General features: G+C 40.6%; 1 protein-coding gene across 1 annotated transcript; it reads right to left on the bottom strand.

The window, feature by feature from the left end:
• Positions 1–1,708: 1,708 nt before the first annotated feature.
• Positions 1,709–7,269, bottom strand: LOC142171499 (uncharacterized). The gene is made up of 8 exons (XM_075233922.1): positions 6,532–7,269; positions 5,436–5,648; positions 5,147–5,347; positions 4,314–4,421; positions 4,079–4,216; positions 3,735–3,986; positions 3,114–3,434; positions 1,709–2,184 (listed from the first exon to the last, which is right to left on the bottom strand). The coding sequence occupies exons 1-8, from the start codon at positions 7,084–7,086 to the stop codon at positions 2,017–2,019; spliced, it is 1,956 nt and encodes a 651-aa protein (XP_075090023.1). The 5' UTR covers positions 7,087–7,269; the 3' UTR covers positions 1,709–2,016.
• Between the last annotated feature and the right edge of the window lie 12,664 nt (positions 7,270–19,933).

The following is a 19,933-nucleotide window of genomic DNA, read 5'->3' as shown; positions in this document are numbered from 1 at the left end:
GTGTGGGTGTACCAGGAGAGATAGGATTAAGAATGAAGCTATCCGGGACAGAGTGGGAGTAGCCTCCGTAGAGGACAAGATGCGGGAGTCGAGGCTGAGATGGTTCGGACATGTTAAGAGAAGAAGCATTGATGCTCCTATCATGAGGTATGAGAGGTTGGACATGGAGAGTTTGAGAAGAGGTCGAGGTAGGCCTAAGAAGTACTGGGGAGAGGTGATTAGACAGGACATGGCGCTGCTTCAGCTCACTGAGGACATGACCCTTGATAGGAGGGTGTGGAAGGTCGATGATTAAGGTAGAAGGTTAGTGGGTAGTTTTTAGTTGTTCACCGATAGTCTTAGTAGCATGCATGTCCATTCATATTCTTAGATTTTTATTACGTTATGTGGTTTTGTTCGCCTCAGGTATTGTATTCCATATTGCTATTATTTGGTACTATTTATCTTTTTTATCTCTCCCTTTCTTTTTTTCTCTTCCTTCTTTCTTCCTTCCTTGCTTTCCTCTTCTTCTTCTTGCCCTTCCTGAGCCGAGCGTCTATTGGAAACAACCTCTCTACTTGCATTAGGTAGGGGTAAGGTCTGCGTACAGACTACCCTCCCCAGACCCACCTGTTGGGATCATACTGGGTTTTTTGTTGTTGTTGCCTTATAAAAAGTAAAAACATACGTTTTGTAAGAACATCATGAAATGCATGTTTGATAAAATAAATTAATATTTATAAAAATAATGTCATAACATTATTCAAATGTTTGACAAAACTAATATACCAATTCTAACTAAAAAATGAACAACATGCAATGTGAAATAACAAGCCAATATTACTAAAAAAAAGTACATTGGAACCATAAATATAACACAATTTCAAAATATTAAAAAATAGTTTAACATATGCCAAATTTCACATAATAAAAATAAGTTCCAATACAACTTAAGATTAGCAAACATAATAAGTTTATAACCTCAGTCAACAATAAAATTCTACTTTAATGACATCACTCATTAAATGCCAAGTTTATTTATGACTCATTATTTCTAATATTAGGTGTAGTTCAAAAACTAGAATAATAACGTAGTTACGCTAAATGAAAAAAATAAAATAATAAGAAATAAAATATACGAGCAATTACATGGAATCACAAGAAGTAAAGATAGAGAAATAAAAGATAAATAATGTACAAAGAAAAACATATTTTAAAATTTAAAAAGAAATTAAAAAGTAAAAATAAAATAAAAAAATAAAAAATAAAAGATATTAAAATAATGGAAATAATAAAAAGTTATAAAGAAAATAAATTAAAATAAAAACAAAAAGGGAAAAAATAAAAAAGTAACCTTGTAATTACATAGTGTAATTACATAGTGTAATTACCACCAATTCTCACCTAAGCCTTAGAGAATTGGTGAGTGTAATTACACCTCTCCAATTACACTCAATTCCATGATGACCAAGTAATTACTTGGCCAGACAAACATGTCAAACTATATAATTACACCCAATTACATCCAAATCCATTTCCTAGGTGGCTTTCCAAACAAGCTCCTAATAAACTTCAAATAAAAGTAGATTCGGGCATCAAAGTTGAGTGGACAAGCAATGGGGGATCGGTGGAAGAGTAAAAGACGAAAGCAAGAGTTCTAGCATCTAACAGTCAGGTAAGAGTAAAGAAACGGAATGCAGAAACGATTTCTTACTACAAAGGGCCAAACTTGGAAGAAACAATCTTGAACAAAACAGAGTAAGATTAAACAGATTACAGATGAGGATTGCTCCCATACATTTTACAGCAAGCAGGCAGTCAAATCTATGCAGAAACAAATTACTACCGGAATTGCAACAGCAAATCCAGAAAAGCATATCTATCTCCAACTAATTTCATTTTAGCACAGATTCTAGCTTTTTCATTTATGAAGGAATGATTCCCTCATTTGAGAACTGTCATACACGTCCTATTCCTCTCCACTAAAAGAGTGCTTGAGAATCTCGAGAACTAGAACCAAAATGCAGTACATGCAGATCACTTATCTTCTTCTTCAGCATCTGGCTCCGCAAAGAGTGGCTGAGGCTGTGTATCAGCATATGCTGGAGCAATAAATTTTGGATCTTTCGCAGCCGCATCAGCATGCTTCAAGATTGCTTCTCTAGGATCTTCCTCCATCCAAGTCTCCTTTATCAAGCCACCTTGCTGCAAAAACATGCAAAATATTAGGTCAATTCAACCAAGCATTAATTGTGTTCTAGTATGTCCAAAAGAGAAGATAAAAGGGAGAGAAGAGTAACAACTGAAATAAAGTAGACTATATAGTTTTGTTTTATCTGGGAAGAGGGGAGAAATAAAAGATCTATTAATTCAACAGCAACCAATGTAAGGCCCCAACAAGAAACTTTTTCCTTCTCAATTGCACGGCAGACGAGAGATAAAATTCTCAAGAGCATCCATCTCCACTAGTTCAGGTAAAAACAGAATTTTGTTGAAACCAAAGCTTACAACACAAATGAACAGTTTAAACGTGCAGAAACCACCTCTCTAACTACAGATGAATGTGAATAGCATACACAGAGATATGTTTCCACACGTCACCAGGGTCTATTGCCTATTATTTCAGCAGCAGTCGCACTTCCGATCTCCCCCCCCCCCCTCCCTCTCTCGATTTAATTTAATGGAAGAGCATGCTAGTTGAGTTATCACAAAATATGCTGGCAAATGAGGCTGAAGTTAGCTGCTTATGTGATAACATGCTCAAATCCAAATAAGAAGCAATAAGAATTTCAGGAACACTCTCTCCAAAATACAGAGTTGAAGGTAGTGGGTTGACTATATATCTGAGATGAAGGGGAAAGAGTTACTGACAGATGGATAACTTAGGGATCAAAATACACGGGCTAGCATTGACTATCAACAGTCATGAAAGCGTAGTGGGAAATAATAAAAACAATCAGATATCTGTTACTCCACTTCTTCTCTTCCAGAAACCAAAATGTCTAGAGTAGATAGAAAGGAAAATAAAACAAAGAAACAAAAGCCTGATATTTTCCAACACCAAATATGCCAGTTTTTTTCGTCCATTCAAACAAATTATAACTGATATACAATATTGCTAATAAGAATATTACCTTAAGAAGGTATTGCGTCAACAAGCTTCCCTTCGTCGAACCAACTCTACCACCGAAACCTGGCCCTGTTATTGGCTGCTCAGGTTTATGAGACTTCAGTGGATCCTTCAATGCTTTCTCTCGCTGACGCTTGCGGCTAGGTTGATCTCTAAATAAGGGTAATGCATGTGGATTATGAATAACTGGCTCTGCCTGGAAATCATCCACAGACTTTTTCCTGGGTGCACGAGCAACACAAACTAGTGCTCCTCTTTTACTCAGTGTTGGATCATATAGAATGTGTGTTCCACCTTCATGTTTATCCCCAACTGTCGCAAAGACCTGAGATGAAGGAAAATCTTTTAGACCAAAATCTCAACGTTCGTGCATGCTAAGATGGGAATAAAAAACAGAGAGTAGGGTAAGTTGGTGCACAGGAAAACAAGCTTCTAATACTACATATGCCTATTCTTTCAGTCCTAAGATGAATATTTGTGTGGGAAGCAGGTTCAAGAAAACACATTACAGTATGGTTATAAGAATATATTTCCCACTTCATGATATTCAAAGCAGTTAACAACATGCGTAGTAATCAAGTGACACAATGAAATATTTTCTAGATTAAGAGTCATCAGAAAATACCTGATTCAGCCTAGGGTGCCAGGCACACTGCACAACACTGTAAGTAGGAGATATTCCAACTCTTGACACTAGCTCTAGCTTTCCTCGATCAAAGAAGCACAGCATTCCTCCAGTAGTCCCATCTTTTTCAACAGATGTCCCAGTTAAAAACAATTGTTCATCAGGACTAAACGCAATGTTAGTTTGAGCATAATTATTTGGGAGATCATCGAATACTCGCAAGGGTTCTTTCATCTGGCGTAAATCCCAAACCTATGAGCCAAATCAAGATTATTATACATCAGAGAAGATGAACGCAGGCGTACAAACTAAAAAGCAGGCTCACTTTAGACTTTTACTAATACCTTTAAGGAACCATCAAAACTTCTTGACAAGAGTATCCGCCCATCACTTGAGAACTTGACTCCTGTAATATCATCTGAGTGAGCATTTGCTACATATATGTCTGGCCTGCTTCCCCATCCAGGCTTAAGATTCCATATCTTTAAGAACAGCAGTTCATATGAGCAAGATGAATTGAGACAAACAAACACAGAAATTTGATATAAAATCACCTTTTACAGTCTGTAGGGGAAATACCTGTATAGAACCATCTCCTACACCACCTGCAATTCTTTTTCCTTCCCGGTCCCAAGCACATGTCATTACAGGAACTCTCCCAGGCCGAGCAAGTTTTGGTTTAATAACCTACAGAGAGAAGCAGTCCCAATCAGGCTTCCGTTCAGAGCTGGAAACTGTTAATGTCAAGAACACAATTACAATAACAGCAACAAGGACATCGATGTTGTTTTGGTCAACATAGAGCAAGAAAGATCCCCTGGTCCAGGCCCCAAAGGGGAAAAGTGGAGTCAAGAGGTGAAAATGACCCCAAAAGAGGAGGTTAAAAAGAAAGGTAAAAACGGTGCCACATTCAAGCAGCAGTAAGGTATTAGCTAGTGTTTGCAAGATGTGATCCTCTCAATTTAATAGAAGTTGCCTCATTCTTGCTGTGGGCTGTAGACCATCCCCCATATTTAACAGCTTTGTTAAGAGATTTTCTTTTCAAGCCTTACTAAGAGACTAAAAAATGGTGTATTTTGCATCATCCCGCTCAACAATTCATTTAACCTCTCCAGACCCAGTCCCTCTTTTTTCCCACGTATATGTAAAAAGGAGATTCCTCCATAAGAAAAAATGAATATAAAAATATCTCAATAACAAAAGGAAATGACCAAATGCCTCCGATCAAAACATGTTGCTTTATTCTTCTACTCGGTATTGCAATAGAGATAAGGATTTCACTATAGGTCACATTATCTGAAGAAGAGGAAAACTGGTCCTTCCTGCAGTCACTCAATAGCGCATGTTGTAGCAGTTTATAAAAGAACGCCACCATGCTATGTGATATTATCTATTTACTGCAGAACACATACCTGCTTTTGACTCTTAAAGTCATTGACATCCCATAGGCGCAACGAACCATCCTCTGACGATGTTAAAATTGTCTCCTTTGTTTTGGGGTGCCATTCTCCACATGTCAATCCAGATATATGACCTTTTGTATTCTTAAGATCACGTATATACATATCTCCTCTAACAAATTCCCCGAGTGTAAGTCCATCACGATCGTAGATCTAAAATACCAAAAGAGATAAATTAAGTTAAACCATATATACGCATAGCCCCTATTAATGAGAGTATAGAACATGATTAGACTAGCACCTTAGCTTGGGCTGACCCAGTAACACATAAAAATCGGTCTGCGGTTGGACTCCAGCTCAAACTACGAACTTGATGCCCTTCAGATGGTTCCAGCTGTCTAAACGACTGTAAACGAGCATTCATTCCTTGAAAGTCATACATCCGAACAGTATAGTCGTAGCTACCAGAGAGAACCCTTGATCCTGAGGGATCCACAGCAAGAGCAGCAACAACCTGCCAAAAGCATCAGAAGACATCTCTTTAGGAAGAAGAAGAAGGGAGGAAGAAGAGAGGACGATTTTCTAATAAAAAGCACAACTGCAATAGCTCAGGAGAAGACATCCCGCCTTAATTATCTCAGTATTATATGCAAAGACATCCTCACTTGATCAAGCACAACAATTCGGCTCGTAATAACCATAAAGTACGTTAACAGATTAACTAGATACTCCAAATTCAAACTGGAGTTTCTGTACAAGTTTAAACTCCCTTTAATATGTAGGGGCACATAACATATGCATTCAAGTAACTATAGGTAAAACACTAAATTCCACCAAGAAGAGGGTGAAAGCTTCAATCTTTGGAACCCAGGATGAAGTAGGCATCAACCTATTAGGTAGAAAACAAAACATCCTGCACCAAGCTCTGAAAATCCAATCTATATATCAATCAAACAACTATGTTTAAATACAAAGCTAGGTGGGGTCGACTATGTAAATCCTTATATAAATCCTCTACACCCACAGCAGGGGCGGATGTACAGTATAGGCCGTGGGTTCAGCCGAATCCAATAGCTCCGGTTCAGCCCCTTGTACACGTTTTAAGAAATTTACCAAATATAAGCAATTGTTATGTTTCGAACCCTATAACTCAAATGGTAAATGGGTTAAGTAGCATCCCGAACCCATAAAGTTAAAATACTAGATACTCCTGTGATCCACTGTCTCATCTCGACGAATCCAATTATTAGAGGATTCCTGAACTCTGACTAATTGTCCAGCTAAATATCAGAATCTTCCTCCATCCCTACTTGGCGAAGATTATGTGAAGCTCACTAAGAGCTGACAATGCATATACAACTAGCAAGAAGGAACAAAAAAGGAAAGAAAAAGTGTACCTTTGTATGGCCTTTCAATATAATTTCATTACTTAAAGGTATTCGATACTGATTATGTTCTTCTTTTTCTTCTTCCATATCATCCTCCGAATCCGACCCCATCGAACCAAATGGCGGCGGGGCTGGTGGCCCAATCATCAGCTCATCCTCTTCTTCTACCGGCGGTCGTGGAGGCCCAATCATTTCACCATCCTCATCTTCCTCAGTCTTCGCATCACCTGCAGGCCGAGGCGGACCAATCATAGCACCCTCCTCCTCTTCCTTGACATCGCTCGAGCCCAAGCCCAATGGAGGACGGCCCGGCCCGATAATCTTTGAATTAGGTTTAGGGTTTTTGAGGGAATTAAGCCAGGATTTAGAGGAGGAAGAGAGAGAAGGGAAAGGTTTCGCCTCAATTTTTGACGAAGATGGTTCGTGTTTACCATCAGCGGCGGCGGTGGTCCGGCGAGTGGCGTTGTGAACGAGTTCGAGAGGGGCCTGAGATTTAGCTTGCTTGCCGAAAGATAATGGGAACTCTGCCCTAATTCCGTCGTAAATCTCTGCTTCGTCGGCCATGTTAATCTTCTCACTGTACTTAGTTTAGATTCGAAAGATTATTTGATTTGAAGTAAATTTATACATTTGGGAATTGTCTGCCGCCATTGTTGCCGGAGAGGGAGATCAGGACAGAGGGAAGTGGATCCAATCCGGGTTATACCGGGCCGACCCAAATAAAGGGTTGTGCCTCATTTGTTTATTGAGGAAAAGGTCAAATTTACCCCTTTACTACTATTATATTATTGGGGCCAAATTTGTCCTACCCTTAGCAATTTATTTTTTTTGGTAATTAAGGAATTTTTATTAATCACCAAGTGAATCATTATAAAATCATATCTGACTTTAAATTCAGTCAGATCAATCTATACAGTATCTCTCCCTATACATCAGTTAACATTTCATCTCGCCTTGTAACTATTAAAACAACTAACACTAACAACTATTCAAAATTTTAACTGATGCAATAGTCTCCTAGTTCCAACATTAGCTCTAACATTGCATACAAATGCTATATTTCTTGTTATGTCATCTAAATCTCTTCTGGTCTTCTCAAACACTCGATTGTTTATTTAGTGGTAGCGTTGTCTGATCATGCTGCATTTTTCTTGAGCCAGTGTCTGTCTCAGGTCCACTATCTCCCTTGCCCCAATCAGCTACATGACGAGCCAAGAAGCCTGTTGAGGAGTTGGTATGTTATCTATCTGCTGATTTTTTATATAGTAGGAATGAATCCATCTAACCCACATCTTATCTACCTTATGTGCAAGATCCCATTGATTTTTAGCAGCAGTAGTCTTATTCCATAGTTTCAAGTTGATGAGATTTAGCCCTCCTACACTCTTAGGTGTACACATTTTCTTCCAAGCTACTAGTGGTCTTCTTGTGATAACATTAGAACTAGACCATACATAACTCCTACAGTAAGCCTCTATTGTTTTGAGAACTTTGCTTGGGATTAAGAACAGTTACGACCAATAAGCTTGTATACCAACTAGAACTGATTGCACTAGCTGGATCCTTCCTGCATATGACAGTTTTTTTGATGTCCGTGAGGAGATTCTTGCTACCATCTTATCTATCAGAGGTTGCCATTGAGCTAGGAACATCTTCTTAATTGATAAAGGCACTCCTAAGTATTTAACTGGAAGTTCTCCTCTGTGGTAATCAAATTTTATTTGTATTTCATATTGTACTGCTTGTGGAACATCTCCATAGTATATAGAACTCTTAGTCTTATTAGCTTGTAGACTTAAGGCTCTATAAAATTGGTTTAGGCATTGTTGAAGATGAGTAACATAAGTTATGTCACTTCTTGCAAATAGGAGCAAATTGTCACGACCCAAAATCTCCACCTTCAGGACCGTGATAGCGCTTAACATTCCACTTGTTAGGCAAGCCAACGTTAGAATAATCTTAGTTATTTTTAAATAAATTAAATTAAATGGAAGTCCATTACTGAAATAAAGTACGAAAAATCATAACAAACGAATTATCCAAATACATCCCCGAATCTGGTGTCACAAGTGCACGAGCTACTAGGATAATACAAATAAAGGCCTGAATAAAATTCAAGCTGCTTACACATGTAAGATAAAGTAGAAGGGGACTTCAGAACTGTGGACGTTGTGCAGTTATACCTCAAGTCTCCTCTGGGTAGCTGAATCCGAGCAAGTCTATGGTACGCCGCTGGGACCAACTCCAAAATCTGCACAAGAAGTACAGAGTGTAGTATGAGTACAACCGACCCCATGTACTCCGTAAGTGTCGAGCCTAACCTCGACGAAGTAGTGACGAGGCTATGACAAGACACGTACGTAAACAACCTGTACAAGTATATACAAATACGAAGCAACAATAATAAAATAAATAACAATTTATAAATTTGGGAGGGAACATGCGAATGGGGATGATATAATAATTTCAGCAGAAAAAGTATCACTTAGCAGCCAATTAATTCCTCAACAATAAAATGAGCAACTGATAATATGAAAATGGCACGGCACCACCCTTCGTGTTTTTACTCTCATTCTTCCCATAATTTGATAAATAAATAATAATAATTGGCACAACATCATCATTCATGCTTTTACACTCTTTTGGCACAACATCACCCTTCGTGCTTTAACTTTCTTCTGACACAGCATCACCCTTCGTGCTTTTACACTCTTTGAAAATGGCACGGCATAACCCTTCGTACTTTAACTCTCTTCCTCACTTCATAATTCAATAAATAATAATGTGTAATTGGCACGGCATCACCCTTCGTACTTTTGCACTCTTCCTTGCCATGAAAATAATAATATAAATTCGGAAGAGTATCATAATACGGGGATATATACTTATCAATCAATTCCATATGAGAATACCGACCTCACCTTCCAAAATATTCAACACTAATTTCACGAAAAAAATTATCAAATAAATAATAATAACTTAAGCAGGAATATCTTAATTAACTAGGCAATTATTCACAATAAACAAATTCCACCCACATATTTTGGCTCAACCACAACGCATAAGTACTCGTCACCTCACACATACGGTGTACCCGCACATTAAATCACGTAACATATAAACAAATAAGTCTTACTCCCTCAAGTCAAGGTTAACCATGACACTTACCTCGCTTCGCAACCAAATTCAAGATTCCAATAAACCTTTGCCTCGCGAATTCGTGTCCGAAAGTTTTAAATCTAGTCACAAACAATTCAATATACTCAACACGAATCGTAGGAATTAATTCCATATGAATTTATAAATTTTCTGGATTAAAATCTGAAATTCATTTTAAAAATCAACAGTGGGACTCACGTATCGAATCCTGGAAAAACTCACAAAATTCGAACACCCGTTCTGAGACGAGTCCAATCATACAAAAATTATCAAATTTCGATGTCAAATGGACCTTCAAATCCTAAATTTTTGTTTTTGAAAAGTTTTACAAAAATTTCAATTTCTTCCATCTAAATCCAAAATAAACAATGAATATAAACATGGATTTATGAAATATAATCACTTTCGGGGTATAGAACACTTAGCCAAGTCGAAGTCATGAAAAATTCCTTTGGAATCGCCTAAATCCGAGACTCAAAATTCAAAAATAAGTAAAAATGACTAAAACCCGATTTTATGTATTCTGCCCAGCATTTTCGCACATGCGGACTATATTTTTTACACTTGCAGACTCGCATTTGCGAGACAAACCTCGTATTTGTGGAATAGGGCAGCATGTCCAGTGGCTGCATTTGCGCCCAGAAATGTCGCACATGCGACATCGCAGAAGCGCTCCAGTGACCGTAGAAGCGGTCTGCCTCGCAGAAGCGGCTCTCCCATCGCGGAAGCGGTTGTGCACCTGCGCTCATTTCTCCGCAGAAGCGGAGCTCGAAAGGGCTGTCCAATGCCACAGAAGAGACTGGAATTCTGCAGGAGTGACCACGCACCTGCGCACATAATGTCGTAGATGGGACGCACTAGAACCAGCAGTGGGCAGGAGGTTCCAATTGCTCTGTGGCTCGTCCGAAACTCATACGAGTCACTCGGGACCTCAGCCGAATATTCCAACAAGTCCAAAAATATAATATGGACTTACTCGGGGTTTCAATTCACGTCAAACAACATCGAAATTACAATTCACACCTCGATTCAAACTTTTGATTTTTCAAACTTTTCACTTTGCAAAACTCGTGCCAAAATATATTAAACGAATCTGGAATGACTTCAAATTTGGCACACAAGTCATAAATGACATAAAAGAGCTATTCAAATTTTTGGAATCTCAATCTGAGTATGATATCAATAAAGTCAAATTTGTGGTCAAACTTTGGAAACCTTTAGCCTTTAGATTTCTAATTTTCGTTAAATGGAGAAAATTTGAGTTAGGGACCTCCGAATTTAATTTCGGGCATACGCACAAGTCCCAAATCACAATACGAACCTACTGGAACTGTCAAAATACTGATCCGGGTTCGTTTGCTCAAAATATTGACTGAAGTCAACTTAGTTGAGTTTTAAAGCTGTATTTCATATTTTAATAAATTTTTCATATAAAAACTTTCCGAAAAAATATTCGGACCACGCACGTAAGTCGAGGAAAGTTGAATTGTTATTTGAGGTCTTAGAACATAGAAATGTTTGTTTAAATTAAAGATGACATTTTGGGTCATCACATTCTCCACCTCTAAAACAAACGTTCATCCTCGAACGGAATTAGAAAAATACCTGAGCTGGTGAAAAGGTGTGGATATTTACTCTACATATCCGACTCGGACTCCCAAGTAGCTGCCTCAATCGACTGACCTCTCAACTGCCGGACCTGCCGGGCTATAATAGCTATCGACTCCTCCTTATAAGTTAAATCCTTGTCCAATTGGACTGAGCTGAAATCTAACACATGGGACGGATCACCATGCTATTTTCGGAGCATAGACACATGGAACACCCGATGGACCGTTGATAAACTAGGTGGTAATGCAAGCCTGTAGGCTACTTCACCCACACTTTCAAGAATTGTAAAGGGTCCAATATACCTACGGCTCAACTTGCCTTTCTTTATAAATCTCATTACACCTTTCATAGGTGAAACCCGGAGCAATAATCTTTCTCCAACTATGAAGGCAACATCACGAACTTTACAGTTAGCATAACTCGTTTGCCTAGATTGAGCTGTACGAAGTTGAACCTGAATAATCTTGACCTTATCCAAGGCATCCTGTACCAAATCGGTACCCTACAACCGAGCCTCTCCCGGTTCAAACCAGCCAACTGGCGAACGATATCGTCTCCCGTATAATGCTTCATGTGGAGCCATCTGAATGCTCAACTGGTAGCTGTTATTATAGGCAAACTCCACAAGTGGCAAGAACTGATCCCAAGAACCTCCAAAGTCTATAACACAAGCGCGAAGTATATCTTCCAATACTAAATAGTGCGCTCTGACTGTCCGTATGGCTGTGAATGAAATGTTGTACTCAACTCAAGCCGCGTGTCTAACTCACGATGTACAACCCTCCAGAAGTGTGAGGTAAACTGCGTACCCCGATTTGAAATAATAGACACGGGCACACCATGAAGGCGGACAATCTCACGAATGTAAATTTCAGCTAACCGCTCTAAATAATAGGTAACTACCACTGGAATGAAATGTGCTTACTTGGTCAACCTGTCCACAATGACCCAAACTGCGTCGAATTTTCTCTGAGTCCATGGGAGCCCAATGACAAAATCCATAGTGATACACTCCCACTTTCACTCAGGAATTTCCAACTTCTGAAGTAAACCACCAGGTCTCTAATGCTCGTACTTGACTTGTTGACAATTTAGACACCGAGCTACATATGCAACTATATCCTTCTTCATTCTTCTCCACCAATAATGTTGTCGTAAATCTTGATACATTTTGGCGGCATATGGATGAATAGAATACCTAGAACTGTGTGCCTCTTCAAGAATTAATTCACGAAGCCCATCTATATTAGGCACACAAATACGACCATGCATCCGTAGAACTCTATCTTCCCCCATAACAACCTGTTTGGCATCATCGTGCCCTTAAGGACAAGTAAATGAGGATCATCATACTATCGCTCCCTGATACGCTCATACAAGGAAGATCGAGCGACTGTGCAAGCAAGAACTCGACTAGGCTCTGAAACATCTAACCTCACGAACTGATTGGCCATAGTCTGAACATATGCAGCTAATGGCCTCTCACCAGCCGGAATATACGCAAGACTGCCCATACTCACAACCTTTCTACTCAAAGCATCGGCCACCGCATTGGCCTTTCTGGGGTGATACAAAATAGTGATATCATAGTCCTTCAACAACTCCAACCATCTTTTTTCCTCAAATTGAGATCCTTTTTGTTTGAACAGATATTGTAAGCTACGATGATCAGTTAATACCTCACACAAGATACCGTAAAGGTAATGCCTCTAAATCTTCAGCGCATGAACAATGGCTACCAATTCTAAGTCATGAACATGATAATTCTTCTCGTGGACTTTCAACTGTCGCGACGCATATGAAATCACCCTGCCATCTTGCATTAATACTGCACCAAGACCAACGCGAGATGTATCACAATACACTATATAAGATCCTGAACCTATGGGTAATACCAACATTGGTGCCGTAGTCAAAGAGGTCTTGAGCTTTTGAAAGCTCAACTCATACTCGTCTGACCATATGAGTGGGGCACCCTTATGGGTCAATTTGGTCAGTGGGGATGCTATGGATGAAAACCCCTCCACAAACCGGTGATAATAACCTATCAAACCTAGGAAACTCCGGATCTCTGTAGATGAAGTAGGTCTAGGCTAATTCTGAAAGGCCTCAATCTTCTTAGGAACCACTTTTATGCCTTTTGTCGATAAAACATGACCCAAAAAGGCAACCGAGTCTAACCAAAATTCGTATTTTGAAAATTTTGCATATAATTGATTATTTTTCAAAGTCTTAAGCATAATACGAATATGCTACTCATGCTTATCTCGATTGCTGAAGTAAATCAAGATATCATCAATGAACACAACCACAAAAGAATCCAAATAGGGTTTGAACACCAGTTCATCAAATCCATAAATACTGTTGGGGTATTTGTCAGCCCAAATGACATCACTAAGAATTCGTAATGCCCATACTGAGTCTGAAAGGTTGTCTTAGGGACATCGGATGCCCTAATCTTCAACTGATGGTAACCAAACATCAAATCAAAATTTGAAAACACCTTGTCACATTGAAGCGGATCGAATAAGTCATCAATTCTTAGCAATGGTACTTGTTCTTGATAGTGACCTTGTTCAATTGTCGATAATGCATACACATCCTCATTGAACCAACTTTCTTCTTTACAAATAATATGGGTGCACCCCAGGGCGAGACACTGGATCTAATGAATCCCTGATCAAGCAAGTCTTGTTACTGTACCTTCAATTCCTTTAGCTCCAGTGGGGCCATACGGTAGGTGCCCGGAGCCAAATCAATACAAAAGTCAATATCTCTGTCGGGTGGCATCCTCGGAAAATCTGCAGGAAATACATCTGGAAACTTACGGGCAACTGGAATTGAATCCATAGAAGGAACATCCATACTAGAATCGCAAATATGTGCCAAATAAGCTAGACAACCCTTCTCGACCATACACCGAGCCTTCACATAAGAGATAACACTACTGGTAGAATGGCCAAAAATCCCTTTCCACTCTAAGTGAGTCAACCCAGGCATAGCTAAGGTCACTGTTTTGGCATGACAATCAAATATAGTATGATAAGGTGACAACCAATCCATACCCAAGATGACATCAAAATCTACCATATCAAGAAGTAGAAGATCCACGCTAGTCTCAAGACTCCCAATAGTAACCACACACGAATGATAGACATGATCTACCACAATAGAATCTCCCACCGATATGGACACACACACAGAAGCACTTAGAGAATCACGAGGCATAACCAGATATGAAGCAAAATAAAAGGACACATAGGAATAAGTAGATCCTGGATCAAATAGAATGGAAGCATCTCTATGGCAAACTGGAACAATACTTGTAATCACAGTATCGAATGATTCGGCCTTAGGCCTAGCTGGAAAAGCATAAAATCGGGGTTGGGCCCCACCACTCTGAATTGTGTCCTTGGGACGACCTCTAAATGGCTGGCCTCCACCTCTAATGGCCTGACCTCTACCTCTAATGGCCTGACCTCTACCTCTAGTTACCTGACCCCTACCTCTAGTTGGCTGAGCAGGCGGTGGAGCAACCGGTGCTGGAATCATGGCACGAGAACCCTGCTGTTGCATGTTGCCCGAGGGAAAAATCTAGCAATGTGCCTCGGATCACCACAAGTATAATAGGGCCTCGGCTACTCTAACTGCTGACCCTGAATCTGTCCTTGTCGACCTAAGTAACCACGTTGAAAACTCTAGATCAGAGGTGCATTAATAGGAGCTGGTGGTGCACTGTAGGATGCCTGGAGTACTAAATGAAATGGCCTAGAAGGATGACCCTTTCCAAAATTACCCCTGCCTCCAGAAGAGGCACCACTGAACCCACCGAACTGACGAGGCCTCTTATCATACCCTTGCCATTTCTCCTGTGCAAGAACCATCTCGATCCTCCTAGCAACATTAGCAGCCGCCTGAAAGGAAATATCACTTCCGATCTTCTTGGCCATATGAAGCCTGATAGGGTGAGTGAGTCCATCAATAAACCTCTTCACTCTCTCTCCCTCAGTAGGAAGTAAAAGGAGAGCATGATGGGGTATATCCACAAAACGAGTCTCGTACTGAGTAACAATAATACTGCCCTACTGGAGATGCTCAAATTGCATGTAGTAATACTCTCTCAATGTGATAGGGAGGAACTTCTCTAGAAATAGCTGTGAGAACTGGTCCCAAGTCAATGCAGGCGACCCAGCTGGTCTGGTCAATATATAATCTCTCCACCACCTCTTGGCAGAACCCGTCATCTAAAATACAGCAAAATCGACCCATTGGTCTCAACTATACCCATGTTCTGCAATACCTCATGCAGCAGTCAAAATAATCATGTGGGTCCTCAGAAGGTGTACCACTGAAGTGAACTAGAAAGAGCTTAGTAAACTTGTCCAACCTCAATAAAGCCTCATAAGACATGACAGGCTTATCACCGGCCTACGCCGCAACAACTGGCTGAACTACCCCAACTGGCGGGGCTGCTGGAGCCTGATACTGGGGAGCCATTTGCTCCGGAGCGGGAGTAGTAGGAGTCTGTGCTTCTCCCTCAGCCTGTGAGATGGCTGGTGCCACTGAAAATGTACCATTCTAGGCCACGCCCTCCATAAGACTCACCAAACAGACTAGAGCGTCCTAAAGTATTGGAGTAGCTACGAATCCTTCCGGGACCTGAACTGGTCCAACGGGTAAAATCTGAACTGAAACCTCCTCCTGAAGCTCCACCACCTCTGTCTCGGCCTCTAGCGCGACCTCGGCCTCGACCTGTACCCTTGGTCATAGTTGCCACCGGGGGCTCTGGTCCCTGTCCGTCGGTAGATGTATTATGTGTTCTCGCCATTTACGAGAGAATAGGAATAGAATGGTTCAATCATCGATGGTAGAATAAAATTTGCATAACAAAATAAGAAGAAGTGATATTAATCCTAAACTTCATAGCCTCTGAGAGATAAGTATAGACGTCTACGTACCAATCCTTCAGACTTTACTAAGCTTGCTCGTGACTCGTGAGACGAAGGTAACCTAGTGCCTTGATACCAACTTGTCACGACCCGAAATTCTCACCTTCGGGACCGTGATAGCGCCTAACATTTCACTTGCTAGGCAAGCCAACGTTAGAATAATTTTAACTATTTTTAAACAAATTAAATTAAACGGAAACCCATTACTGAAATAAAGTACAGAAAACCATAACAAACGAATTATCCAAATGCATCCCCGAATCTGGTGTCACAAGTGCACGAGCTACTAGAATAATACAAATAAAGGTCTGAATAAAATTCAAGATGTTTGAAAGATAATACACAGCTAATATAAGATAGAAGGGGACTTCAGAACTGCGGATACTATGCTGTTATACCTCAAGTCTCCTATGGGTAGCTAAATCCAAGCAAGTCTATGGTACGTCGCTGGGACCAACTACAAAATATGCACAAGAAGTACACAGTGTAGTATGAGTACAACTGACCCCATGTACTCCGTAAGTGTCGAGCCTAACCTCGACGAAGTAGTGATGAGGCTATGACAAGATACGTACGTAAACAACTTGTACAAGTATATACAAATACGAAGCAAGAATAATAAAATAAATAACAATTTATAAATTTGGAAGGAAACATGCGAAGGGGGATGATATAATAATTTCAGCAAGAGAAGTATCACTTAGCATCTAATTAATTCATCAACAATAAAATGAGCAACTCATAATATGAAAATGGCACGACACCACCCTTCATTCTTTTACTCTCATTTTTCTTATAATTTGATAAATAAATAATAATAACTGGCACGGCATCACCCTTCGTGTTTTTACTCTCTTTGAAAATGGTACGGCATCACCCTTCGTGCTGTAACTCTCTTCCTCACTTCATAATTCAATAAATAATAATGTGAAATTGGCACGACATCACCCTTCGTGCTTTTACACTCTTCCTTGCCATGAAAATAATAATATAAATTCGGAAGAGTATTACAATGCGGGGATGTATACTTATCAATCAATTCAATACTAGAATACCGACCTCACCTTCCAAAATATTCGATAATAATTTCATGAAAAAATGATCAAATAAACAATAATAACTTAAGGAGGAATATCTTGATTAAATAAGCAATTATTCAAAGTAAACAAATTCCACATGCATGCTTTGACTCAACCACATTGCATAAGTACTCATCACCTCACATATAAGTCCTACTCACTCAAGTCAAGGTTAAACACTTACCTCGCTTCGCAACCAAATTCAAGATTCCAATAAACCTTTGCCTCGCAAATTCGGGTCCGAAAGCTTCAAATCTAGTCACAAACAATTCAATATACTCAACACGAATCGTTCATACCTAGGATTACATCGAAATCAACCATACCAAGTAACAAGAGATCAACTCTAGTCTCTAGTTCCCCAGTAGTTACTGCACACGACTGATACACATGGTCTACAGTAATAATATCGCCCACCAGTATAGATACACAAACAGGTGAAACTAAGGACTCACGGGGCATATCCAGATAATGAGCAAAATATGATGATATATATGAATAAGTGTAACTAAGGTCAAATAATATAGAAGCCACCCTGTGGCACACTGAAACAATACATATGATCATTGTATCTGAAGCAACAACATTTGGCATGGCAGGAAAAGCACAGAATCGGGCCTGACCGCCACTTGATCGGCCTCTCCCTCTTGGGCGACCCCTAACTGCCTAACCCCCACCCCGAGCTGGCTGGGCGGGTGGTGTAATTGTTGGTGCTGATGCTATCGGTCGAGAACTCTGTTGCAGAGCCCCACTCAACAGCCTATGATAATATCTCTTGAAATGACCTAATTCTCTACACTCGAAACAACCCCTTCTCTGACGGAACTGCTGCTCCTGATAACCCGAAGAATTACCTGTAGAAGACTGAGCGAACGAGGCATGATGAGAACTCTGCGTTGGTAGTACACTAAATGAAGACTGGCCTGAGTGAGCATTGTAAGAACCGTGGCTAGCTGATGCACCACGATGAGTTGGACGAGTCGCCTGAGCGTGTCTGAAAGAACGACCCTTACCGTTGTAAAACTGACCCCCCGAAGGAACCCTGTTGAAATCACCTGAACCACGAGGCCTCTTAGTCTCTCTCTCAACCCGCTCCTGCCTGCGAACCATCTCAATATGACGAGCAGTGTCGACCACCTTATCAAAAGTAGCACCAGACACTCTGTCTCTAGTCATGAGTAATCATAGCTAAAAAGAGAGGCCATTTATGAACCTCTTGATCCTTTCTCTGTCTGTGGGAATTAACCAGATAGCATGACGGGCCAATTCTAAAAATCTCATCTCATATTGTGTCACGGACATATCACCCTGACGAAGCTGCTCGAACTGCCTGCACAGCTCCTCTCTGCAGAACTGAGGCACGAACTTCTCCAGGAATAGACCAGAGAACTGCTGCCAGGTAAGGGGTGTTGCACCAAACCGGCCTACACCTCTCGTAAGCCACCCACCATCTGAAGGCATCCCCAGAAAACTGAAAAGTAGTGAATGAGACCCTACTGGTCTCTAGAATACCCGCTGTCCAAAGCATCCGTTGACACTTATCCAAAAAACCCTGAGCATCCTCTGACTTAGCACCGCTAAATGGTGGAGGTCAAAGCTTTTCAAATCTCTCAAGTCTCCTCTGCTCATCATCTGCCATAACAGGAACTACGGGGGCCTGAGCAGCTGTAACCAGCTGGGCTGGTAGTACCCCCGGTATATAAAGTCCTTGTACTACCTTTTCTGGAGTATGGGAAACATGGGTATGAGTACCTCCCCCAGCATGAGAAGTGGCAGGTGCGACCTGAGACGAAACTACATGAGCAAGACCAGTGCAAACTCTCAATATCTGGGCCAAAGTCTCCTAAAGGCCTGGAATCTTAATGGGCACTGCTGGTGCCTGAGCTGGTCCTGTCGGCTCAGCTATATCTGGAATCTGCTCCCGAGCTGGAGCAACTGGTGGTACTATAGGTGCTGGTCCAACTATGGTACGAGCTACACCTCGATCTCTACCTCGGCCTCGGCCTCTACCACGACCCCGGCCTCTCGCGGCCCTAACTGGTGGCACTGGTGGCTGACCGTCCGATCTGGTAGTACGTGTCCTCACTATCTGTGAAAGAATAGAATAACAGAAATTTAGTTTCCTGAATCAACAAATTTGCACGATAGAATACAAGAAAGTGAAGTTTTCCTAACGGTTCTACAGCCTCTCGAAGTTAAGTACAGACGTCTCCGTACCGATCCGCAAGACTCTACTAAACCTACTCATGACTCGTGAGACCTATGTAACCTAGGGCTCTGATACCAACATATCACGACACAATATCCCAACCTGTCATGATGGCGCCTATCTCGATACTAGGCAAGCCGATAACCTCAATAAACCACAATTTCTTTTTAGTTTGAAAATATAATATTCAAATACAATACAAAATCCCATAATTTCTGATACGAACACTCCCCAAAACCTGGTGTCACTGAGTACATGAGAATCTAATATGAATACAAGTTGAAAAATACGGTCTATAATAGTCTAAGACCAAATACAGTAAACAAGGAGATAGGGAAGGAGAGACAAGGTCTGCGAAACACGACAGCCACTTCTAAATCTCCGAAAAGTCAACTGTGCGAGAG

Source organism: Nicotiana tabacum, chromosome 17, assembly GCF_000715075.1.
Source record: "Nicotiana tabacum cultivar K326 chromosome 17, ASM71507v2, whole genome shotgun sequence".
Lineage (NCBI taxonomy): Eukaryota > Viridiplantae > Streptophyta > Magnoliopsida > Solanales > Solanaceae > Nicotiana > Nicotiana tabacum.
Note: the sequence above shows the minus strand (reverse complement) of the source record. Positions and strands in the feature narration are given on the sequence as shown.